We start from the raw sequence: 26,009 nt of genomic DNA, 5'->3' as shown, positions 1-26,009 counted from the left end.
GAAGCACAGAGAGAAAGATACCGACAGCAAAAGCATTAAGGCATGTTAAAATTCAAGCTTAAAAAGTGATGCGTTGCTTGTTATGCATTACAGTGATGATTCAAAAGGATGCTCACCCAGAACAACACTGTCGTTCCCGAGATGCAGAATCGTATAGCCTGGCTAGTTAAAGGCAAGTAAGGCTCCAACTCCTGAAACAGTCAAGCAAGCACAGCACATTTCACCTCCGCAGACATATTCTTACACTGAACACTGCAGAAAGCAACCTCAACCACTGTGAGAAAGCAAACACACCCCAAGAAAATAGTTTTTACACTCCCAAGGAATGCATGATGTAGCACATTTCATCTTATGGGAGAAAGACAGAAATGGAGGAGTCCATATGTAGATGAGAAGCCAGTCATCCAGAGCTTTTAAGACTTTGCCAAATTTACAAGATGGCCAGAAGGCCATTTTTGTTTTCCTTCTCTGTGATCTTCTGAACAGAAGGGAGTGAATGCAGTTCAGTTTCCAATATGCCCAAATTACATGACAGGGAAAAAATATGTATGTTTGGACTGGAGTAGCTATTGCTGTTAAGTGTTGTCCTCCATTCTCTCAGGTCTTTTCATTGCTTTCCCACTTGAAGAAATGGCTCTTTCATTAGTTGCCACTCTAAGCTGCTGAGTTCACGCAGCCCTGTCTTACCCAAAACAAAATTCCAAAGTACAACAAGCTCAGTTTCCCATAGTCATGTATGCTCTTCCTCTTAACCAATTCTAATTCCTAGAATACCAGACCAGACAATTTAAAAAGCAGTAATTAAAGAACGGAAAATATTTCACTGTACCACCATCACCTGATACTAGTGCAACTCATGTCTGCAGCTATCTAACCAGGAAGCATCCAATTAACCAGAGTTTCTCATTTCATCCAAGCCAGGAAACTAGGGTCACCACCATCAGTTTAAATGCAATGAGAAACTATGGTTAATTGGAGACTTCCTGGCTTGATGGTTGCACAACACAAAGGGAAGAAGGGAAGCAATGTATAACAAAGGTAAATGGTTATGTCCAGGCCTTAAGGCTAAGGCCTATGCTGCTGTAAGCCCTTTGCTGCCTCTCACCTGTGAAAGCCAGAAGGAGGAGAGCAAATAGGTGGAGGGGATGACAACAGAGAACTGAGCACATTTCAAACCTGGCATCACCTCTGGAGATGTCTGAGCTCAGTTCAAAATTGGCTTAAGATGTCCTCCAGAAAAGTGTTGTTCAACCGCACACACTCCTCCCCCATTTTGAAGTTCAGTACCATCATAAGTAATAATATCCATGAGAGCAGATCATAACCCACTGTGACCCAGCTTAATGCTTTAAGATTGATTACAATGTTGCTAGACCTGTGGGTTAATAAAGAGGGCACAATTCTGATATAAGTCTATGGAAGTGCAAAACGACCAGTGACCAGCAAAAGTCTCAAATTAGTGTAAGTAACAATGAAATGTAGTTGTACAGTTGAAGAATATCAGTGTTCTTTTCAATCTGCAGATATAATCTTTAGAGCCTCAGGTCCTTCACATTTTCATTGTCTAATGTCACACAGCAAGAACATTCAACTATAATTTGGTTAACCATTGATTTCTTTCATATCTGGACTGCTGACAGGATGTTTACAAATTTCTGTAACCTAAAACCTTGACAAATAGATAATAGATCATTTAAAGGAGAGGGAACAAGGTTTTAGCTTTCTTTTAAAAAACTGTAACTAGGAATTAAAGCAAGTGACTTCTAATGATCAAACGCATATTTAAGAATGTCAACACATTTAGACTTCTCATTCTTCATGAGCTTCATGTACAAAAGCAAATATCTAAGCTAGGATAGATAATAATATGTAATATAAATCAGGATTGCTCTAACTTGAAGCTGCACTCAGAAGATACCTTCATTTTGTCCCAAAACATTTTGCCAATCCATTGTAAAGATACTGCAAAATCATCAACTTGCTGATTCTAACTGATATGTTTTATTTCCCTTGCTTTAATTTTTTTTTTTTTACTTTCTATTTTCCTGCAGTTGAGCAGCTTTGACGGAAAGGCAGGATAGAATTTAACAAATAAATAGATACATTAATATTACTTACATCCAATGTAATCACATTAACACCAGAGAATTGTTCCTTAAAGCCCCAGAGTTCCATCATAAGGATCAGGCTTAGTGAAACAGACATTTACTGCATCTGAAGTAGAATTGCAGCCATTTTGTCTGTTATTTTTCCCCTTTGATTTAGCTGCCCAGAAACTCACGGCATGCAGACAAAAGCTTATCAGCAATTCAAACACTCAGAAGAAGCACATGCTGTAGGGCCCTAGGACTGTGTTGCTCCAGAATGCAGGTGTGAAAACTGCATATTTTAATGCCTCCACATCAAAAACTACCTATACTTAGAGACCTACTGTTTCAGGGAAAAGGCTAGGTAGAAGCTTTCCATGTTCAGCATTTTTGGGGGTATGGGATAGCATTCAAACATGCAACTGTTAAGCTGCATTCTGAACCAATATAGTCTCAAGGAGAGCAACATAAGCTTTTTTCCTCAATGGCTGAACCAATTCCTAGAGAAGAACAAATCAGTTAAATTTGCCCTCTTGAGCTCCTGCCTTTCCTTACTGGAATGATATATCTTCTTCTTCTTTGGCGATCACTTGTAGCCGAGTAAGATTGTCTTCCACAAACACGGTTTTAACAATGAGTCCGTAAGTGACTGTGGATAACAGCATTTGGAGAAAGCCTGATTCTTTTAAAATCCATTTTATATCTGTCATTGGATCCCAGATATTAACCCTAAGCACCGGCAGTTGATTTGTCACCTTGTTCTGAAACATTTACAGAATTATAACTTTCTGGATCCTGTCAGAACAACATGCTTGTGTAATGTTCTGGCATAATTCCTTCATAAGCACTTAAGAGATGGCATAAAAGGTAAAGGGACCCCTGACCATTAGGTCCGGTCGTGGCCGACTGTGGGGTTGCGGCACTCATCTTGCTTTACTGGCCTAGGGAGCCAGCGTGCAGCTTCCAGGTCATGTGGCCAGCATGACTAAGCCACTTCTGGTGAACCAGAGCAGCGCACGGAAACGTCTTTTACCTTCCCGCTGTAGCGGTACCTATTTATCTACTTGCACTTTGACGTGCTTTCGAGTTCACCCTGTCGCGGGGATTCGAACCGCCGACCTTCTGATCGGCAAGCCCTAGGCTCAGTGATTTAGACCACAGAGCCGCCCGCGTCCCACAAGAGATGGCTTACTTGGTCTTAAATACGCAATGGATAACTGGATCTTATGTATCCCCCAACCTCCATGTGATTTTTGTCTTCTAATGCTCAGGTTACCTGCGTTACTGGATTCTTCCTCTTTTGAGTACATTTTGCTTCATACTCTGGCCTCAGTTGGAGTTGTTGCTGTTCCTCCTCAAAATCAACTAGATCCCATTCATATTCAAGTCGAGCTTGCCGACGCTTCCAGAACTCCAAGAAAAGTGTGACTGCAATGAATAGAGTATGGTGCAAACAAAAATAAGAATAAGAAATGTCTAGTAGCAACTGAGCAAAACCAACATTCCCAGATGATACTTTCACTATTACAGTGGTGCCTCGCAAGACGAAATTAATCCGTTCCGCGAGTCTCTTCGTCTTGCGTTTTTTTCGTCTTGCGAAGCACGACTTTTAGCGGCTTAGCGGCTATTAGCGGCTTAGTGGCTATTAATGGCTTAGCGGCTATTAACGGCTTAGCGGCTTTAAGAACTAGGAAACAAACTCACAAGAACTCGCAAGACGTTTCATCTTGCGAAGCAAGCCCATAGGGAAATTCGTCTTGACTAAAAAAACGGAAAACTCTTTTGTCTTGCGTGTTTTTCGTCTTGTGAGGCATTCGTCTTGCGAGGTACCACTGTATCTTTGTGATGGATTTGATGTCTATACAGTACATCAGTTACATAAAAAACTACTGCAGATTCCCTGGAGAAGCCATTTCTCATTTTGATGGAATTTCTGGAGCTGTGACAAAGTTAGTCAGATTCATTACTGTCTGCATATTTTTGCACATTGAGGGTTGTACCACTCCATGGGATTTGGTGTGCTTAAGAATATGGAAACGCTGTTCAGTTCCATTGAAACCAATAGGACCCAAGTTATCTAAAACATGCTTAACTTTCTCTGGATCAAACCCAGTGAATTATTGCACATTTACATATATCATTACAGAATGATATTTATAGCATTCATACTATACTTACAGAGGTTGAGATCTAGAGTTGCTCATCCAAGGATAAAAGCAACTCCAATCCAGCAAAGGTAATATCTGCCAATTCCCCCCCCCCCCTTTCCCCTGCAATTCCCTCATGTCACCTCCCACATAGTTCAGAGCTGAACACTTGGGGGGGGGGCATGTGGCGCTGTGGTCTAAACTACTGAGCCTCTTGGGCTTGCTGACTGGAAGGTCAGCAGTTTGAATCTGCATCACGGGGTGAGCTCCCATTGCTCTGTCCCAGCTTCTGCCAACCTAGCAGTTTGAAAGAATACCGGTGCAAGCAGATAAATAGGTACCACTACAGATGGAAAGTTTTCCATTGTGTCAAAAGTGGTTTAGTCATGTTGGCCACATGACCCAGAATGCTGTAGACAAATGCCGGCTCCCTCGGCCTGAAGCAAGATGAGCGCCACACCCCATAGTCACCTTTGACTAGACTTAACCATCCAGGGATCATGTACCTTTACCTTTTACTTTAAGTTTACAGAGGGATTCATGAGTCGTGAGCTCTCCCTCTTTCCCTTTCTACCAGTAGGAGCATCCCATGAGTGAACATTCACTCACAGGACCAAGTCATAGTCTTGTTGTCAAAAGTGCCATTGACTTGCATGCACTAGGAGACAAAGCTAAAGCTGACCCACATGGCTTGAGTGTTATTTAAGTAGCACTAACAAATATACTCACCCCAGATCCCCATAAAGATTGCAAAAAAGAGGGTCGCCACATTATCAAACAAATGGGAGTACTGGGGAAAAAACACAAATTAATAATTTGAATGAAAACAACCATGGAAAAGCTATTTTTTAAAAACAAAAATTGCAGCAATGACTACAGACCTCTGAAGACTCACACGTGGAGTTCAATCTCCAGTAATCACATTTTTGATCACATAGTGGGCACATGATAATCTTTCCCCCAATTTCGGAGTCACATATTTCTTGGCTGAAGGGGACAGATAAAAGTATTTAATTAAGCAATAGACAGATAAATTGTGTTTTTGTGCAGATGCTGATATTTGACTTTGCAAAAGGAATATAGCGAACCCGTTCCCTCTCTTTCAGTGCGCAATATTCAGAAGGCCATACTCACAATAATGCAGTGGCACATAGTTCTACATCTGGATCATACGTTTAAGCTAATGTTTCTGTACAGTGGCTCACAGGATCAGTGCACACAATGTTACAGAAGGCAAGGGGACTCAAGCTTTTCAAAGAAAAAATTGAACCACAACAATTAGCAGTGAAGTGGACAGGACAGCTGTCATCAGTCAACTCGTCATGATTCAATCTAACCAACACGACCATGTTAATTACTCTTACCTACTCATATTTTCATTCATTGTGAATGCACCATACAGGAAACAGATTAATCCAACGATAGCGGCAAAGAACAGCATCTCAGTGTAGAACCCCAGCCAGGCAAAGTAGATTCCAATCCTCTCCCCATAATACTTCCTGCGGGAAAGTAACGTGGAATGGAAAGTAAGGGAATGCAAGAAACAATAATCATCTTAAAAAGGGGGAGGAAAGGAGAGAAAAGCTTGGAAGACTAATTGCAAATAAAGATAAAGATAAAGGAATGCTACTGAGTTGATTGTAAAACAATTCTCAGAATTTCTTGTTCTTATTTGTGCCCTAATTACATGGATAGCTAAAATAAAAAAATTCCTTCCAGTAGCACCTTAACTTAGTTGGTCTTTAAGGTGCTACTGGAAGGAATTTTTTTATTTTGACTATGGCAGACCAACACGGCTACCTACCTGTAAATGGATAGCTAGTTTTTGCTCATGTGTTGCCCCAGCAACCAGATATGATTCTCTCTCCCCTTTTAAAGCTGCTTTAGACCCTGGCATGAAGCCACGGAAGTGATGATATGAACACGGCCAGTGACAGCACCTTTAACATCCACAGAAAGTTGTTTAGCATAATTGGCCAAACAGCCAGTTGGGAATATGCATATAGAAGCTGAACACCAGAGAAAAGGAATCTAACAGTTCAAAGTACATCCTTTTACAGCTATACATTGACATTGTACCCTCACCTAAAACAAACCTAAAACAAACTGAAGCATTTGGGGGGTGGGGAGAGTTACTTGGAAAACAAATCTGATTCTAGCATAGGAGGACACTCACTGCAACCAGAAAAGAGGGCTTTACGGTGTGATGTAAAGAGAAACAATATTGACACCTGTACTGGAATGGGTCAAAAATCTCATGCAAAACATTTTTCATTCTTTCTGCTTTTGAACGTTCCAGTGATGATCTTGGTACATACAGGTCTCCCAGCTATCTAGCTATATATCTTCATTTCCATTATTAGAAATTATATCCCGTTGGAAACCCTCCCAAAGGAGCCCGAGGCAGCAAACAACAAGGCACTAAAATAACACAGTAGGTTAAAATATATATATATGAAAACAACTAAAAACCATTATATGTTTCAAGGTTGTTGGGAACCATTTCTTTCAGCCATTAAATGCCTGGTTGAGCAGAAACATTTTAAGATTCCTCTAGAGTGTTGACAACGAGGGAGACAACACACCCCACCAGGGAGGAAAGTCCACAAATGGAGAATGGCCAGTGAGAAGGTCCTGCCATGGGTCAGCAACAACAGGGCAGCGTGAAGGGGCACCACCACCAACAGGGTCTCCCCTGTGAATTGTAGTGCCTGAGATAGTGGGCCTTGGGAAAGGTGTTCTTTTAGGCACATGCCCCCCAAGCCATTTAGGGCATAGCTGTCAACTTTTCCCTTTTCTTGCGAGGAATCCTATTCAGAATAAGGGAATTTCTCTTTAGAAAAGGGAAACGTTGACAGCTATGATTTAGGGCACTGGTACTAATACCTTGAATTGGGCCAAAGAGCTCACTGGCAGCCAGTGCAGCACTTTCAGGATTGACGGCACATGGTCCTATCAGGATGCCCCTCAACAATCTAGCATTCTGCGTTAGCTGCAGCTGCCTGGCCACTTTCAAGGTCAGTCCCATGTAGAGCACACTGCAGCAGTCCAAGCAGGAGGTCATTAGATTGTGGACCACTAAGGCCATTTTACAATTTTTGAGGTTTCCTTGAACTATGGAATAATCTACAAATTAAAGTAGGTATATATTGCAAGGCAATGCAAAAGCTGGCGCTTCCATTAAGAGAAGCGTACCCAATTGCTCACCTGATAAGATCCAAGGGCTGTTCTTTGAAAAAACGAGGAAACCTTGCCCATTCTCTGTAGAGGGTGTACCTTTCATTTTCACACTTTGGGTCATTCGCCCTCTTCCAGTACTGGCACTGTGTCAGCGTAGACAATGAAATAAAGCAGACATAAAAACAGATCAGTAAACGGCAGCATGTGTTCTGCAACACTGGTTCCCTCTAAATATGTACCAGGATAATATATGTAGAAATTGGTATAATCTATGTATATGACAGGCTGAGGGCGGGTGGCAACAAATAGCTATTTATAGTATTAAGACCAACAACATGGGCATTCCTTAAGAACAAGCACACTTAATCTGAAACTTGGGGACTCTATCTCTGCCAGGTCTAAATAATACATACTTTAAAACTTAACTGACTGTGGGGCAACAACAAGCAGGAGTGGATGGTAGGGAACTAACTACGCTGGCACCCCTGTGGCTTACCAGGAAGGAGAAGGGAAGGAGCAGTGCAACAAAGAAACTGGAATTGTGCAGATGTACTCCTCCAGCGTTTCCGTGTGCTGCACTGGCTCGCCAGATGCGGCTTTGTCACGCTGGCCACGTGACCCGGAAGTGTCTCCGGACAGCGCTGGCCCTCAGCCTCTTGAGTGAGATGGGCGCACAACCCCAGAGTCTGTCAAGACTGGCCCGTACGGGCAGGGGTACCTTTACCTTTTACTCCTCCGGCCAGCGTGTCATCAGAGCGCAGACCTTCCTGCTGCCTGCCTTCCCTAGGAAGTTGCAGTGATTCTAGTGCCAGGTACACATTGTGCTTACTCTCCCAGCAATTAAGCCCCTAATTATTTTTCAAATTCTCAAACTATTTAGGTATAGAGGTTCAGGAGTCTTGCAATATAATATGCAAGCCCAACTTTCAATTCTGTTGTGTGAATATATAGAGTGCTGATCAACTTGTATTCAGGAAACCCTATATCCCATCTTGATCACTGAGATCATCAGGAGCCAAGCCCATCTTACAGAGGCCCAACTGGCCTCTACCAGATGCCAGGCTGGTAGCAAGCAGTGAAAACAGTCTTCTAGCAAAGTCTTGTCCTTGCTTTTGATTCTGATGTTTCACTTGAAGGAATCTCTACCTTGTTATGCAGGCAGGTCCATGCAACTGCTTAATTTTTTTTGAGCAATTAGGAATTAAAACGACCGTTTTGTACTATTTTATATTACATTGCATATATTGTTGCATTGTATATATTGCTGTCCTTGTTATATCACATGAACCGGCACTGTGCAAGTATTTTTATGAATACATAAAAGGCCACAATTTCCTAACATAGTTTCTAAAAACAATTATGTGCCCCATTCATATATAAACTGCTAAAAAGAAAATCCAAAAATGGGCTCCAGTGAAGCACTTGTTGTATGCCACCAGAGGGCGCTTTGACACTAAACTTTAACCCTGCAATAACCATCCCAGTTTGACAGCACAGTTGTAATTAACCTTCTTCCCCTCCTCGCTCTTTCCCCGGGGCTTGCACAGGTGTTATGTTACGTTATGTTATGTTGTAAGCAGTTTCCCATAGCAGTAGTCACAATTACAGTGAATCACACATATTATGTCTTCCCTAGGAGGTGTTACTTAAAAACAGATAAAGTGAGGTTTGGAAAACAGGGAAGTACTCTGAAATGAATGAATGAATGACAAAAAAAAAAATACCTACATCATGAAGAGGATAAGCAGCAGTGTAGGTGCCATTATTTAAGAGCCGTTTGATTCCAAACTTCTTTTTCCCTTCTTCTGTTCCATATGGACACCTTGTTAAAATATAGAAAACCTAAGAGGGAGAGAGAAACCAACCCCGCAGTTTAAAATGACTATACTATGATTATCAGGTAATCTAATTTTCCTTCACAACTGTTCTTCACCGCAGTGCGTAAATACAAAACATTTTCCACACTCAAAAAATAGATATGTTAGTCAAATAAAATTACATTTGACCTTTACACTAATTTATTAACCCATTACCTTTACAGACTAAAATACTTCAATATAAGGTTCCAGAACGTTGAATTGCACCTCATGTGTGCTGATGTGTCGGAAGTACTCACAATTCTGTTCCTGACAGACGGGGAGAAAAATGTATTCTCGTCTTCAATGAGGTAGAGTTCCTGCCGTTCTTTGCTGAATGGGGCTGTGAAGTAATCTGGTTCTGGGTGCATCACAATTTCAGGCAGTCTAAATGGCCAAGATATCCAATCCAAAGGGTTTTCCGTAGTACAAGGGATATCATTTTCTTTGATGGGCATTTTTATGCTCAGCACTTCAGCATATGTGATCAGAACTTCCCATGGCGCATGAATCTTCACGAAGTAAGTTTTGCCATTGTCAGATTCCTACAAAGGAAATGATACGGTTTGAGGTTAAAACAGGCAATACTTTCATATTGATACATCTATAAAGAAGCTTCACATTAAATACAGATATCATCTATGGGAGCTAGGGCCACTGCATCCACATGGTAAGCAAAAACAAGAATACTTTGGGTGGTACTGAACTCCTGTGACCTGCCAGTGCAAAGATTTCCACATGGGTAATAAGACTTTCTCTCCTTTTTTGCACCCTCCACTATGAGCATCCTATGCCCTCACTAAATCTGCTCCAGAAGGTGAGGGAACCCCTGGAACAGATTTTTTTGGAGGGTGCAGAGTGAAGAGAAAGGGAGAACATTTCATTACCCTTCGAGAAATCATTCCTCTGATGAAATGAGAGACTTAGTGCTACATTGGACACTAGCATAAATATTTATCTAGCCTTTACCACCATTTTTAATCCACCATTACAAGTGTTTCTGGGCGATATACATTTCTTAAAAAACAAAACACCATAAAATATAAACATGCAAAATAAACCTTTAAAATATTTTTTAAACTTCAGACCAGAAACAAGCTCTAAAAGGCATATTTTGAACATAATGAGAAAGTACAGTTTAGAAAGCATGTGCTTCTATTCTATGTCAAGCCACTCTGTTTGCTATTCACTTCATTACTCTTCTAGGTATTTGATAGTATTTCTTTTGGACTATGATGTATAAAATGTTAAGTTACATTTAAATCTCGCTGAAACCAATAGTGCTAACTTGTTCTATTAATCCCAGTGGGAGTCAATCATGACTAATCATCTACAGGCAAAATGGGAGGATAATCAAGACCAAGAGAAGTTAGTTGTGCTCATCAGAAGTGGTCCGTATTCTGTCTCCATACAAAACCTTTATTTAGACCACATGCCTGAAGATTTTCTGCATGTACAACTTAATGCTCTTCTAGCCCTTCTTTTTCCTTTATTGTGGGCCTTTAACAAACCTCCCACTGATGATAGCCGAAGGATTACAGCTTATCAACAAGATCTACAAAGAGGCTCTATTTCAATGGGGCGACCCTTCTCATCTCCCCGTACCCCCGCACAACAAAGGATAATGGGCCCAAACAAACGCTAGGCACACCTGGAATCAGAAGATCTCATAATCAGAGCAATTGCCATACTTTGAGTTAAGAAAGTGACATTCCTCGGCCTTGAAACTACTTGCTGAGACTTCTCCTATAGAAGCATTGTTGTTGCAGCTGGACTGTGCAGTCTCCTGATCCCAGGTATGTCTTGGGCTTGCCAGGCAGAGGGGCACGGATATCACTGTAGCACCTCTCCATGTTGTTAGGCACTGCAGGGTTTTGGATGACACCTAAAGTTCACAGAACCTCTCCAGGAATGGAATGCATCACTATTATTTTCTGATCAGCATCTAGCATGCTGTTAACAAACAAATCTTAAACATGCTGCTGGCAGGGAGGTGAAAGATGCCACAATTCATTAGACATTCTATTTCCTTGTAATTTCCAAGCAGAGTTCTTCATCCCCCATCTAGTTTAAGCATATGTTCAAGAAGTAAGAAGGCATAATAATGCTTCGTTACCTTCTTGTCTTCAGTTTCTAGTTCCAGGCCAGCCTTCTCTAGATTGTTCTCAAATTCTCGTCTCCGTTCCTGAAGGAAAACAAAAAGCTCTTTACTTCTTATTAAAATAGTAGGTGCATTTAAATCGATAAATACCTGTTATGTGTCAAAGAAATGTTCTCAAGGGCAGCCCAATACAAAGCACAGTGCAATAGTCTAAAAATGATATTACCATTCTCTTGGTGACAGTAACCACATCTTGGGTGAAAAAGAAGAGAGATCATAGCCAGGAGCAGAAAAGGCATATCATTTAAAGTGATTTTTTTCTAGCTAGATGAAAATGTCCCTGCCTTAGGTGACCATTTTGCATTGTTTTCAGTTTTATAGTAGGACTATAAATCACACCAACACGTGTAAAAAGCAGTAACTAAACAAACAAAAATAATATTTATCAGCACCTATTTAGAATGACTTGACAGACTTAACAGACTTCCTGTTTTATATTGTAGACCCATCCCAAGTTCACCCTCAGGGTAACAGTTGAAGGCAGACTTCAATTTCCCATGATACATTTTATGAAGATAAAAAATAGGCACCAAAGTCCAGTGATTAAAGTTAATGATTCTGAAAGAAGTTTAATATAATGAACAGATAATACATGTTATCTAAAAGAAAAGTTGTGCTATCAATGTAAAAAGAAGTTCACTTTCAGATAACAGTGCTGTTTGTTCCTAACCTTCAAACAGTCAGCAAAGTGATAACATGTTTACAGTGCATGTATTATAATTCAGGGGTTCTCATGCAAGGCTTTCGTTTTGTTACAACTCTTTGGAGGGCATCATCAGTAGTCTCCCTTTCACATCTCTCAGATGTCCTACATTGTAAAGAATAAAAAATATCTGAAGAAGTGTGCATGCACACGAAAGCTCATACCAAGAACTAACTTAGTTGGTCTTTAAGGTGCTACTGGAAGGATTTTTTTTATTTTGACTATGGCAAACCAACACGGCTACCTATCTGTAATTGTAAAGAATGTTTTGCATTTGCATTTGTGATTACTGCCTACAAGATGGCACAGTCCACATGGGGGGGGGGGGGAGACAAACAGAACAGGGCCTTTTATTTTAGGCAAATGATTACTACCATTTTGGTTCTTTAGTAAAATCAACAAGACTAGCACCAGGAAAATCTACTAGGTGGACAAACAATAAGTGAAAATGATATGTGCAACAGTGGATAAATTCCCAATAAATGCCAAATAAATATGCTTAGGCATGCACTAGGGCGTGTTGGCATGCAGCATTGAACCAACTCTTTCTATTAGACAGCATTTCAGCTCCTCATTGATACATTTTAAGGGTCTGCTGAAAATGGAAGTGATTTTTAAAAGTTTTCGTTGTATGAAAAATTAAGTGCTCCACTAGCATATGTCTGCAAAACAAAGCAAGCATACAGACTTCCAGACTGTGCAGCTCTCAGATGTTTTCCCAAGAATGCTTCTATTCTTAGCCCACAGAACATTGCCAAGTCACTGTGCTGTAGAAAGAGCAATGCATGAGATTTCCTAGCAGTTACTGTGCAGTATGACACTGCATGCATTTTCCCCCCCAATCCTTAACAAAGTATCAAGCCCAAATCCATTATAACAGAAAAATAAAATAAAAATCCATGGTTAGAGTTCACTGCTTAAACGGGAGATGTTGCTAAATAAACCTTTACATCTGACAACGCCTTCAGCTTTGCTGGTCCCAAAGACATATAATTGGACTGAATGTATTCAGGCAGTGGGCAGATTTTAAAACTAATATCTCTAGTTTTAGCCTGGTGGAACGCTCTTCCTCATGAGACCAGGGCCCTGCAGAATCTGATTTCTTTCTGCAGGGCCTGTAAGACAGAGTTGTTCCGCCTGGCCTTTGGCTTGGAGCTAATTCTCTTTCTTTTTTCTTTTCCTTCTCCTCCTGCGAGGAGGCTACATTTTAATATTTTAATGTTTCAATATTTTAATGTTGTATTTTAATTTTGTTTTTAAGTTGTAATCATTTCAACTTGTTTTTATTATTGCTTGTAAGCCGCTCTGAGCCTGGCCTTGGCTGGGGAGGGCGGGGTATAAATAAAAATTATTATTATTAATTATTATTATTATTATTATTATTATTATTATTATTATTATTATTAAGATTAGTCAACCTTCTAGTTTATTTCCATAGAGTAACCCTCACAGATATTCCAGATGATCTTCAGTCTGAGAGTTTTTAATGCAGCAAAAAGAAAATCACTTGCTACAGTTCCATGGTTTGGGCTTTTTAAACCAACAAGAAGTCAAGCTGGGGTCGACACAAACTGGGACAGGAAAGCAGTCTCTCCATAATTTTTTCTTTGAGGACTAGTCTGCTATCAGCAATGGCCTTGATGCTGTACTAAACTCTCAATTCTTCAGAAAGGAAGGCCTCACACAGTCTCAAAAGGAAAGGAACACAATAAACAACTCCCCAAGGAAAAAGACAGTGAAACTTGAGCAGTGTGGCAAAAGCCCAGTCTTGCTGTCTGAATGCAACTGAAAGATTTAACTATGGATCTGCAAACTATCTTGGGTGCATAGGCCTCATGTACAAATGGTTCCTACCAGTGGCGTAGCGTGGGGGGTGCCATGGGTGCCGGCCGCACCGGGCGCAACATCTGGGGGGGGGGCGCGCTCGCTGCCTCCGGAGTCGCCGAAGAGCCTCGGGCGCAGGCTGTAGCGGAGCCGCATGTCTCGCGGAACCGCCGAGCTGTGCGCGCGTCCGGGCTGAAGGCGCCCGGCAGGCAGCGGCTCTCAGCGCTCGCAGCGGAGGACGCGCCAGGCAGCCCCTCTTCACAGCCCCGCCTCCGCCGGTGCTGCTGCAGCTGCTGGGCAGTTGCATTTTCCTCGCCTCTCTGCCCCCCTCCTCCTCCGGGCAAGCGGCGTCGTTTGGGCGGCAGCGCCAGCGGCAACTCGCGGGTTGGGGGGGGCGCAAATTACTTGCCTTGCCCCGGGTTAGGGGGCGCAAATTACTTGCGTTGCCCCGGGTGCTGAGAACTCACGCTACGCCGCTGGTTCCTACCAGAGGTGAGACCACAGGATGATCTCTTTTCTAAGGGTCACATACAGAATATGTGTATGTTATCTATGTATTTTTTTAAACCGAGTAATCCTGTGCAGTAAAGATTCTAATTAGCAAACTTAAGGATAACATGCCATGTATTATCTCATCTCTTTACATTGCATTCTGAAAGCCATGGAACAATTGAGATGCAAAAATAATATGGTACATATGTAGTGCTTTAAAAAAACACCTATAATAGAACAGTTATCATCAAAATGCACAAGAACAGAAATATGACAGTGCTCAGTCTGTGGCATTAGTGATATGCTACACTGGATAAGGGCATCCAAATTACTCACAGTCTAATCTTCAAACTGCCATCAGAAAACATCCAGAACAAGTCAATATAAAAAAGCAAAGGCAATCTAAAAAGCCAAAAACTTTCTAGTGCTGCATATTACAATGAGACTTAAGGTCATGTAAGCAAACTCCAGGAAACTGCCAAATGATTCAGTGAATGATCCAGTTATTCAGTCACTGGGGCCTGCAAGTCTTCTGCATTATTGCCTAAGACCATACAGACTTGTATGTTTAGCAACAGATATTAGTCACATTGTGGGATTCATACATTGCTCACCTGATTCTACATAAGCCAGGGTTATAGCCAACTCAGTTTAAACTCACTGAAATTAATGGACAAGACTAATTTAGGCCCATTAATTTCAATAATTAGAACGTAGTTGGATATAATCCCCTGGTCTCCAAGGGACAATAATATTATCAGTACAGGATGGTAGCTGGGATCTCTGAAGTACTGTTGTCCCAAGAAAATCATGTAGGGTTACACCACCAGAAAAGAAACCCTGACCAGGAAACCAATTTAGTGTACAATCCCCTCTATTCATTGCCAAGTGATTGATTAGCAGCAGGCAAAGCTGTCTCTGCTTTCTCTGTAGTGCAGAGGTAGCCAGTGTTGTCCCCTATAGATGTTGCTGATAACTGCATGGCCAAGGGTCAGGGATGATAGAAACTGTAGTCTAAGCATCTGGAGAGCTCCACATTGGCTATCCCTGCTGTTGTGTATAACAGCTATATATGGAACAAGATGTGGTACAAAGTACCGAGGACAAAGTTCCCACCCCATCTTAGAAGATAAGATTATTTCTATGCTTTTGTGGATAAGGAAATCTAAATTGCTTACAGCCTGGTTCTCAAACTACTCTGGCAGCATTGCGAGTCACTAGATGGGTAAACAAAAAACGTTTGCTGAAATGCTGTTGCTTATGATTAGTGTACTGGACCCCTGAAAATATATAGTATCTTATGTAAGCTATGCAACAACATATGTTTCCAATACATTTGGAAATAAATTGTTTTGATTATAAAGGCAAGTCACATTGAGATGGAGGTCTATTTAATTTTTTCCTAACAGAGTTTCAGGGCTCCATGACCTTGTGTTTTCTTGCAAAAAGTCAGTGTCTAAGCATACATTCCTCTCCTACATTGAGAGAGGAATCCAACATTGCAGTGAGGCAATCCTTCTGTCAAGTCAAGCATTTTGGCTTGCCAAACAAAACAATTCTCCCTCTTCTACCCACACATGCTGTTTCAGTGTTTCTCCCAAAATCCCCCAGAACCAATTTCAGGGGGCACACGGAAATGGGAGTAGATGTCCTTGCACAGAGCTTCTGCTGATAGGATTCATCAGTTGAATCCCTCCCAGAGACTTTTCTACCAGCAAGGGAATGAGGGATAGACCAAGAACACTACAGCGTTCCCATTTGTGCAATGAAGGACCAGTTGGCTAATTTCATACAATTAAGGGAAGCACATGTGCTTGATATGACTGCAATCTCCAACATCAGGAGGAACTGCAAACAATCTTAATCTTGAGTCATTCCCTATGTCTGTTGTTGTTTCACTGAATATTTGAAGGGCAACACAAACTATGATTCTATGAACTGTCCAATTACACAAAATAGTGCTCAGACCTGCAGTCAAAATGGTGCTATCGTCATCAGAGAAATGAAGCTGCTGCTCCCCACCCTTCCTTTTAGGATAACCACACAATTGCTGCAGCTCAACTGGCACTACTCAGCACATCTATACTTTAAAAGCTATATTATGATTATTTAGAAGATATATACAGGCATTAACAGAACTTTACATGGATAATATTAAACGTATAGAGCAGAATCATTAACAGTGAAGAATGCAACACTTAGAATGGCATCCTGACACTTCTGAAGAAGTAGATGCCAACTTAGAACAGAAATTCAGACAGAACTACAGTGGTGCCTCGCAAGACGAAATTAATTCGTTCCGCAAGTTTCTTCTTCTTGCGAGTTTTTTGTCTTGCGATGCACGGTTTCCCATAGGAATGCATTGAAAATCAATTAATGCGTTCCTAGGGAAACCGACTTCAGACCAGGTCCGGGGACAGTCTGTCCCCCGACCTCTTCTGAAGGCTGGGGGGGGGGACAAGGGCTTTTCTTCCCACCCCCAGCATTTTAAAAAAACCCGGGACAGCGGAGGACTTCTCCGCTGTCCGGGCAATCTTAAAATGCTGGCGGGCGGCATTTTAAAATCGCCCCGGGACAGCAGAGGACTTCTCCGCTATCCGGGGCGATTTAAAAGCCCCTGGGAAGGCAGGCAGGGGGGACAAAGACTTTTGCCCCTCGCCAGCCTTCAGAAGGTGTTCCCGCCCCCCGCCCCGCTTTGGAGCACCGTTCCGAAGCGGGGCGGTGGGGGATGGTGTTCCCACCCCCCCGCCCCGCTTCGGAGCATCGTTCCAAAGCCGGGCGGTGGGGGAAGGTGTTCCCACCCCCCCGCCCCGCTTCGGAGCACCGTTCCGAAGCGGGGCGGTGGGGGAAGGTGTTCCCGCCCCCCGCCCCGCTTCGGAGCACCGGGAGACGCGATCTCCCCGCAGCCCCTTGCTTCAAAAGAGGTCCGGGGGCAGCGCGGGAGGACTTGTCCGCTGTCCGGGGCGATTTAAAAGCCCCTGGGAAGGCAGGCAGGGGGGACAAAGACTTTTGCCCCCCGCCAGCCTTCAGAAGAGGTCCTGGACCTCTTCTGAAGGCTGGCGGGGGCGAAAGTCTTTGCTCCCCCCGCCTGCCTTCAAAAGCTGTCCGGCCAAGGCTTCGCGGACCTCTGCCGGCATGCCGAAGCCTGCGCGCGCTGACATTAGCGCGCCCAGGCTTCGCGGAGCGCTCCGCCAGCAGCGGCAGCGCTGCCGCTGCTGGCGGAGACTTGCCCGCATGCCGAAGCCTGCGCGCGCTCACATTAGCACGCCCAGGCTTCACGGAGCGCTCCGCCAGCAGCGGCAGCGCTGCCGCTGCTGGCGGAGACTTGCCGGCATGCCTCTCCTGCCTTCAAAAGCCGTCCGGGATAGCGGGAAGCGCTTCCCTGCTATCCCGGACTGCTTTTAAAATGCTGGCGCTGGGGAGCAAAGCCTTTCGGCCCCCGCCAGCCTTCCTGGACCTCTTCTGAAGGCCGGGGGGGGGGGAAGGCTTTGCTCCCCACCGCTAGCATTTAAAAGAGGTCCCCGGAGATTTCCCTATGGGCTTTCGTCTTGCGAAGCAAGCCCATAGGGAAATTCGTTTTGCGAAGCACCTCCAAAACGGAAAACCCTTTCGTCTAGCGGGTTTTCCGTCTTGCGAGGCGTTCGTCTTGCGGGGTACCACTGTACATCATGCCTCAGTAAATTGCTTGGAGCTGGTATTTTCTGGTCATACAAGAGGCAAAAACAGGAAGCAACCATTTGTTTCCTAAGTTGCTCCATCAGAAAATGTCATAAAAGAAACTTACCACTTTTTTTTCTCCTTCTATTTTTGGATCATCTACATATGCAAGTACGAAGTCTATTCGCCGGACACCATCCCTGAAGAAAACAGAGTCCTTGCTTTGATGTCGTTTATCAATCTATATAGAATATAATGTACACTATTAATATTTGTGGCTGCTTATAAACATGGCAGAAAACCGCACATCTTCCAGTTTGTTTCAAGCACTCAGTCTCCTATTTCCAAAAGAAGTATGAGATTTATGAAATAACTTGAGGGAAATGCTTCATAATTTATGGATGTAATGTGTGTGGGGGGGGGCACACGCGCACGCGCACACACACACACACACACACACACTCTTCCCCTTTACATTTCCTCGCATTTGCCCTCTTCTATTAATCACTAATTTCCAGACAGTCACTCACACTACTGACCCCTCTCCATGCATGAACAAGTTCACACACTCCCATACATCACAGATGTTTTCAAGTCACACATTTGACTGAATGAAATATATGAAAACGAACATCTGAAGCCCATTGCACATAAATGTTATTCACCTGCCATACATCAGACGTGTTAAATGCAACATACAATGACAAAAGACAACAATCTTTAAATTCTTTTTACATTTTGTCTAAATGTCTGCTTTTAGAAGCAACTGCAAACACTGAAAAGGTTATTTTAGTCCTAGCATAATTTTGTACTGTAAAATAATAACACTCTGCTGTTAAAACAACACACTTGCAATATGTGAAAGCAGGAAGCACAGCAGTGGTTCTGAAAGTAAAGAAAATCTGTCATTGTTTTTTAAATAAATATTTAAGAAGGCAACAGACGCTTAGCAACAAAATCTAGTTGACTTTGGATTCTGCAGTAACAAATGTGGGAACAAATTTGGTACATAAGTAATGTTATAGAGGTACTTGCTTCCATAAAGACTCCATAAATCTGGGAGCAGTGTCTTTTTCAGCTAGTTTTAATTTTATTTTATGCACTTAGACGATTACTATTAATCACATAGCTGTAAAGTAAGTTTCCTTCTGATTTGCTTCATAATTGGCTTGACTATTCTGAATTTCATTAGTGAAGTCTCAGGGCTTACCCATGAATTCTCCAACAAAACTTGGAAAGACCAAGTCAAGGAAAACTCCCTGTCAGTAGCCTTCTATTGCCAACCCTCCAGTACTGTGTCTCCCTACCCTTCTCAAATTTACTGTGCAAGGAAATAGTGAGGGGAAACAGTTTGCGAGAAATTGGTGATTATATACCCTGGACAGCAGTGGGTGCCTTAAGCTAGAGGCTTCCTTTACTGCAAGGCCTTCTTAAAGCTATCTCATTACCAGAGTAAATTTGAGATTTTTTTTGCACCATGTCAAGTCCCTTATGAGTTAGGCTAAACTTCAGTAGGGACCTTGGATGGCATTGCAGGCAGGCAAAAAAATATTTTTATTTAACCAGACATTGGCCTTCTGAGTCATTCTTCTGGGCTGCTCTGTGTTTTAAACTGAATTATGTTTTTAACTGGCTTCCGCTGTTTGGATTTCTTATCTGATTTTACTGTACTATTGTTTATGGTGTGTGCAGTCAAGCCAATTGATTTTGTGGACTTTAGTGCTATCTGCCTTTGTAATTTTTTTATGGATAGGTGGAGAACAAATGCAACAAACAATAAAATCCTAAGTTTACCTTTCTGAATTCCACTAGACTTGGTGCCATCAGCAGTAGCAGCAGCAACCGTATATAGAAATTTAGGCTATATGCAATGCCAAATGCTTTGCAGCACTGGTTTTATTCATTCTCACAATTATGCAAGGTAGCTCTTCATTTTCATTCTACTACGAAGCCCATATTATTTATTCATTCTGCTAGCTGAATTTTGGGTGTGTGTGAGAGACAGAGTTTCAAGTGTCATTTGCACCTTTTCATAATTTTGCTACAATGTCATATGTTGCTTTTATCACACTGTTGAACTGACTCTTAATTGTGCTTTTTGTTCCATTTTATCTTATGGGATATCCCTGAGCACTTTATTTCTGTGCGGAAAGCAGACTCATAAATCACAGCAGCTGCTATGCAAATGTTCATCTAATGCATGGTGGTTGGGTGTTTGAAGGAAATTTGGTCCAATACAGCAATTGCAGTTTCTCCCAACATATGCACGCAAAACAGAGCTTAATTTAATCTACAATTAGGTTTGTATTCAGTACCTTGCAGTTGATACTCAGTACCTTGCAATGATTAGAATGAGTCTCTAGTAATATCAAGTTCACCCTAATACAAAGTTTTTCAGTGCTGAAGAAACCCCATCAGAAATTAAATATCATATAATGTCCAATTGTCAAATAATTGGATAAGGTTTGCAGTCAGGTAGGCAGAGCTTTGATGCTATCATCAAATTTAACATGAAATTATGTTAGGGTGGCTGTGGGTTTGTTTTGTTTTAAGAAACAAGCTAAAAATCGCTGATCATTATTGGGGGGTTTTCTGGTCTAAATTCTGTTCTTGTTTATATTATGCAAACAACTATTCTTTATTTAAAGACTATTGAGGCTACAAATTTAATTCCCAATTAACCAGAGACATCACATAGTGAAGCTTGTTATCACTGAAGCCATCCAAGCTATTAGCAGTATCAGCTCTCTATGGTTTACCCTGAGACGTTGCTTCAGGAACAGATTGTATCTCCTTCCAGCCTTCTGGAACAACCAACAGGGAATTAGCATGTCACCACACTATTTTTTAAAAAACCTAAATCTACAATTGCGTAAAGTCAGGAACAAGGCTCATTTTTCCAGATCAGAAAGTTATGGCTGCAGTAATAAAACCTGCCATTATAAAGAATACTTATTTCAAAGACAATATATGCTTACATAGACCTTAAGTTCTAATATGTATATCATACATTCAAGATATCATTTTTGGAGATCTGGTTCTTAAATTCTCCATGGCACATTCACAAAAAGAAAACAATGTGCTCCAAGAGACACCCATGGACATATACAGACTGAGCATTTTGCATTCATTTCCTGTTATCGCAAGAGCTGGAAGTTTACAATCAAGGTAATTTGATGCCAGGAAGCTATAGCTATACCTGCAGACACCCCAAGTTGCATTTATGTGTCCACACTGAAATATATGTGATGAAAGGGAATTGAACTTGCCCATCGTATGACTAGTCTGTCCACATACGTAAAAAAGAAAAAAAAGGTAAAGGACCCCTGGATGGTTAAGTCCAGTCAAAGGCAACTATGGGGTTGTGGTGCTCACCTCGCTTTCAGGCCGAGGGAGCAGGTGTTTGTCCACAGACAGCTTTCCAGGTCATGTGGCCAGCATGACTAAACCACTTCTGGTGCAATGGGACACCATGATGAGTGCCAGTGTGCATGAAACACCATTTACCTTCCTGCCACAGCAGTATCTATTTATCTACTTGCACTGGTATACTTTCAAACTGCTAGCTTGGCAGAAGCTGGGACAGAGCAACGGGTATTCACCCCGTCGTGGGGACTTGAACTGCTGACCTTCTGATTGGCAAGCCCAAGAGGCTCAGTGGTTTAGACCATAGTGCCACCCGCGTCCCTTTCTGTCCACATAGCAGTAAAGGAAAACTTTCAGAGCTATGTAGTGGGCACTGCAGTTATTGCTATCAGAAGTATTTTTCGAAGGAAAAGGAGGCATTCCATGCAGGGGCGAGAGTTTTCTCTGAGGCAGTTTCCCATGCTTCTAGTTACATGCTCCAAAGCAAAATTGGAAGAATGGATATGCCCTCCAGTTCACAAAGCTAAGAACAGATAAAAGCCTCACATTTTATTTCTGTCCTGAGGCTTTTACCACAATATGATTAAAACCAGTTTCAGTGCCCTCTTATTTAAAAAGTCAAAGCAAGATCCAAGTTGTCTGTACCCTAACAGCTAAGTAGGTTGTGTACAAGCTTTTAGCACTTCATTCCCTAAAGGTAGCTGCTAACTCCAAAACAAATAAGAGGTCAGCCACCAGTAACATAGCTAAGAAAAGCAATTTTTGGTTACGGCCTCCACCACCAAATTATATTAACAGAAGAGTTCTTGGTGTTTCTTTTTTTAATAATACTTGCTTATACATTTATTATATCAGATGAATACTGTAAGAATTATTTGCTGCATATGCCACTGGCTCCCAAACCCTTTTCCCTGTGGACAACTTAAAAATTGCTGAAGTCTTGGCAGATCATTTATTGATTTTTTTGCCTGTTGTAGCAATTGTGATGCACTGTGCTAGATGCTGGATGATTTTTAATTGCTTTTTTATTGCTTCATTTATTTCTTATCATGTATTTTATTGCATTACAGTTTGCATGCCATAAATTTCAAATTGTAATGCAATAAAATACATAAAAAAGAAGCAATAAAATACAATTAAAAATAAATATGAGTGTTTGATGCAGACATGCTGTGGATCACCTGGATAAAAGCTCATGGAGTACTAGGGTCCACAGACCACAGTTTGGCAATCTGCACATGTACAGTACAACAAATCACTTTAAAAATAAAATCAGTGCACAAAAATGAGATGATGTTTATGATGCATATGCACTGTATTGTAAGATAACCAAGATATCACCAAAGTCTGCTAACATGATTCTGGGATGGAAGTGTGAGCCATCAACTGACCAGAAATACCAAGGAAGAATATATGGTCATAAAAAGCAGTAAAAAGTCGCGGAGATATTTTTTCAAATCTTCAAATTCGCAACACACGGTGTTGGAGTTATATTTCACAATTACAAACTTTATATTGCTTAATTGTACAAAATATTATATAACATATTAATTAAAACCTGTGCTTTTTTAAAAAAACAAAGTTTAGGGGTACTCTCATTTTCCTACACATATTGAAACACTGCCCCTCAATGAGGCCAAACTTAGATTCACAAAATGTTTAGGGGTATGCGTACCCCAGCGTCCCCCTAGGGAAAAAAGCACTGATTAAAACCATACCAAAAGACAAACATTCATGGAAGTTATTAGGTAAGAAAAAAATCTAAAATAGGCCTACTTCACTTAAGCACGTCAAATAAATAAATGTAAATCCAGAGTTATAACTTTCTCTTGGCTCAGAATAAGAGGAACAGTACAGTAAATAATGATAAAGATTTATCAATAGGGCACCACAAACCAGATAGATAAATAAATGGAAAAGTAACACCAGTATTAGTAACACCAATGTACAATGATAGTAAGAAGTCAGCGGCCACCTCATATAATTTCGTCCATGAAGCTGAAAGGCAGACTGCCTCAACTCCATTCAAAATTCATTGGATAAAAAGCAAGATACCATGTTAAGAATGTTAACAGATACCATTTTTATCCTGCTTTCACTAGCTGCATGTTGTTACAGTAATTAATAAAGCAAAGCATTACACTTTCTTGGACTTCATTTTTCAAACTGATCCATTAGGGATGCCCCACTGCCCAACATTTATGCTTGCTTCAGTACAAGACAAGGGGGTGTTGAAAGTCCATTTATTCAGAAGGGGCATGCAGACTCCCACTGACAGATGAATGAGCAAGGTGGTAGAAAATAAACCCAAAGTCCTGTTAAAACAGCAGAAAAGATCCAAACACATAATAGCAACTCATTCCACAGCAAACCCAAGAAATTAAAAAAAAAACAACTTTCCAGTTTTCAGCACTGTGTGGAAATTTTATGCAGATTTGTCACTTCATATTTGGTGTACACTCTGTCCTTGATACCACTGTCCATTTTAATGATTAAAACGAATGCCAGCAAAATGAGAACACTAGGCAATTACAGAGACAATAATTGCTTTATTTTTGGATGGACAGAGCCTCCATATCTAAAGGTTAATCGCTTATTCTAAAGTGTCATTCCAGGAACAGACATTACCCTTACTTCTGAAATCTTCATACTGTAACTCAAAGGAAGAAAATCAAGGGTCAGCATTGCATTTGCAGAATGGCTTTTCTTCTAGTAGAGGTGTCTACTAATATAAGAGAAAGGGGGGGGGGTCATTGTTGAAGATTTCTCATGCAGTCTCCCATTTTACCTTCCACACTGTTCTGGAGAGTCTATTGCACTCATTGTTGAAGGGATATCCAAAATATCTTAAGAAAACTGGAAAATATTTTTTTTGCTGTTGTTGCATTTTGACATACAGTAAGAGACAACACTATTCATGCAGGGATGCATAACCACTGCCACTGATTGCTGCTTACCCCTTGAAGATCAGAGATGAGTAATGTAGTCTCAGTGGTACTTAGGCCCTGCCAGTGGCATCATGAGAAAAATATAATGGGATTAGTGTTGATGCAAAAGCTGCAGGGTGCTTAAAACAAAAAACCAAAAAACCCAGCAGTAACCATGAAGCCTTGCAGGGTTTGTATGTGTTTTTAAAGCTGCAGTGAGTAATTTCCAGTTTAATTCTCAAGGAAACAATAGACTGCCATAGCCACCTGTCAGCTTTATTTCCTGTGAGGAAATAAAGTGAGGAAACTTAAACCACAGTAATTTATGTTTTACATGGTTATTATCTTCCTGTTTGCAAACAGGAATAAAAGTTTCTATCTAATAATATTTGGTTATTCTGCTGTAAAAAAATAAAAATAGAAAAAGGCTATGGTTTTGATAAGAGTTTTATACCACATTTGGAAATGATGGGGAAAGGAAGATTTCTTTACATTTTTATCATAATAAATTTCCTGTCGGTCACTAAAAGCTTTTGGAAATTTCTATAATCTAGCGGTCTCTTGAATACAATCAAATTTACTATGTAAATTAGAAGTTTGCTGTATACCTCAAGAAGTGAGTAAATTTGGTATGAAAAATGATCTAACATTTTATGTAATAACAAACAAATGCTTAGGACAAGGTTTTCCAACAGTGATCTCAAAATATGAGTTTAAACTGGCAGTCGAGCAGGGTGTATTAGTGGTGATGCATGAAGATATGTAAAGACAAATGTTTGATGCATTAGTTTCAAATACAGGCAGGGAATATGAAACAAGATGTGCAAATTTTTCTAGGTTAATTTCAGTCCAGTGCATATGAGTGCATGAGTAAGTTATAGTATTAGACAATAAAAGCCAGATGGTGATATTCATCCACAAATTAAACTGGATTCAAGTTTGTCACCGAGCATCTAGCACAAAAATTCAAAGAAGTGATCACCTTTGTATTTAAATTAGATAAAGATGTACAACAGAATATATTGGGCAGTAACTGTTGCAGCAAGCAAAGTGGATAAGGTATTTATTATGTGAAAGTATGGCAGCCAAGCAGAACTAATTTTAGGCTAACATTCATCACAATAAATATTACTCAAAATGCATACTCATAAAACATTTTGGTAATGGCTTATCCATAACTCATCTTGTATACTATGCATTGCATGTAAATTATTGTAAAGAAATCAGAATTTAAAATGCTGAAAAAACTCACTTGAAGTTGCAAATATCTGCCCTTTTATTATTAAGCTACCATATTTATCATAAATATGTGTAGCCTCGATGCAGCTACTGAATTTACATTTGCTTTGCAACCAGAAGCCAAAAAATACAATTTTAGTATCAGATTTACACACAGGCTTTACCCAATAAAGCAAAATACATTTGCCTTGAAATATAATTGCAAAAGTGAGCAGAATCATATTGCCCTCCCCATTCCTCTACAGTGTGTCTTGAACTTGCACCTCATTTTCCAGCTCTATGCCATTGGGCAATATTGCTGTCAATATGTGGCTATTATGGTTAAAAATAAACAGTACCCATGCACAGTTTATGGTACAAAGGGAAATAA

At 41.0% G+C, this 26,009-nt stretch overlaps 1 protein-coding gene across 11 annotated transcripts in view; it reads right to left on the bottom strand.

Annotated features, from left to right (window-relative positions):
• Positions 1-26,009, bottom strand: part of ANO5 (anoctamin 5) — a 67,919-nt gene that overhangs the window by 21,199 nt on the left and 20,711 nt on the right. The window contains exons 3-14 of one of the 11 annotated variants that reach the window (XM_083463550.1): positions 24,431-24,478; positions 20,867-20,911; positions 18,235-18,348; positions 11,387-11,455; positions 9,531-9,815; positions 9,143-9,256; positions 7,442-7,557; positions 5,599-5,733; positions 5,116-5,221; positions 4,964-5,024; positions 3,364-3,515; positions 688-765 (exon numbers count right to left, since the gene is read on the bottom strand). In XM_083463550.1, the coding sequence (XP_083319676.1) occupies positions 688-765; positions 3,364-3,515; positions 4,964-5,024; positions 5,116-5,221; positions 5,599-5,733; positions 7,442-7,557; positions 9,143-9,256; positions 9,531-9,815; positions 11,387-11,455; positions 18,235-18,348; positions 20,867-20,911; positions 24,431-24,478 (1,323 nt within the window). Of the gene's footprint in view, positions 1-116; positions 192-687; positions 766-3,363; positions 3,516-4,963; positions 5,025-5,115; positions 5,222-5,598; positions 5,734-7,441; positions 7,558-9,142; positions 9,257-9,530; positions 9,816-11,386; positions 11,456-18,234; positions 18,349-20,866; positions 20,912-24,430; positions 24,479-26,009 lie in introns of all 11 variants that reach the window. The other 10 variants (XM_083463553.1, XM_083463554.1, XM_083463558.1 and 7 more) reach the window with 10 other exon arrangements.

Source organism: Podarcis liolepis (assembly GCF_965112155.1).
Source record: "Podarcis liolepis genome assembly, chromosome: 1".
Lineage (NCBI taxonomy): Eukaryota > Metazoa > Chordata > Lepidosauria > Squamata > Lacertidae > Podarcis > Podarcis liolepis.
This window is presented reverse-complemented; position numbering and strand designations above follow the sequence as displayed.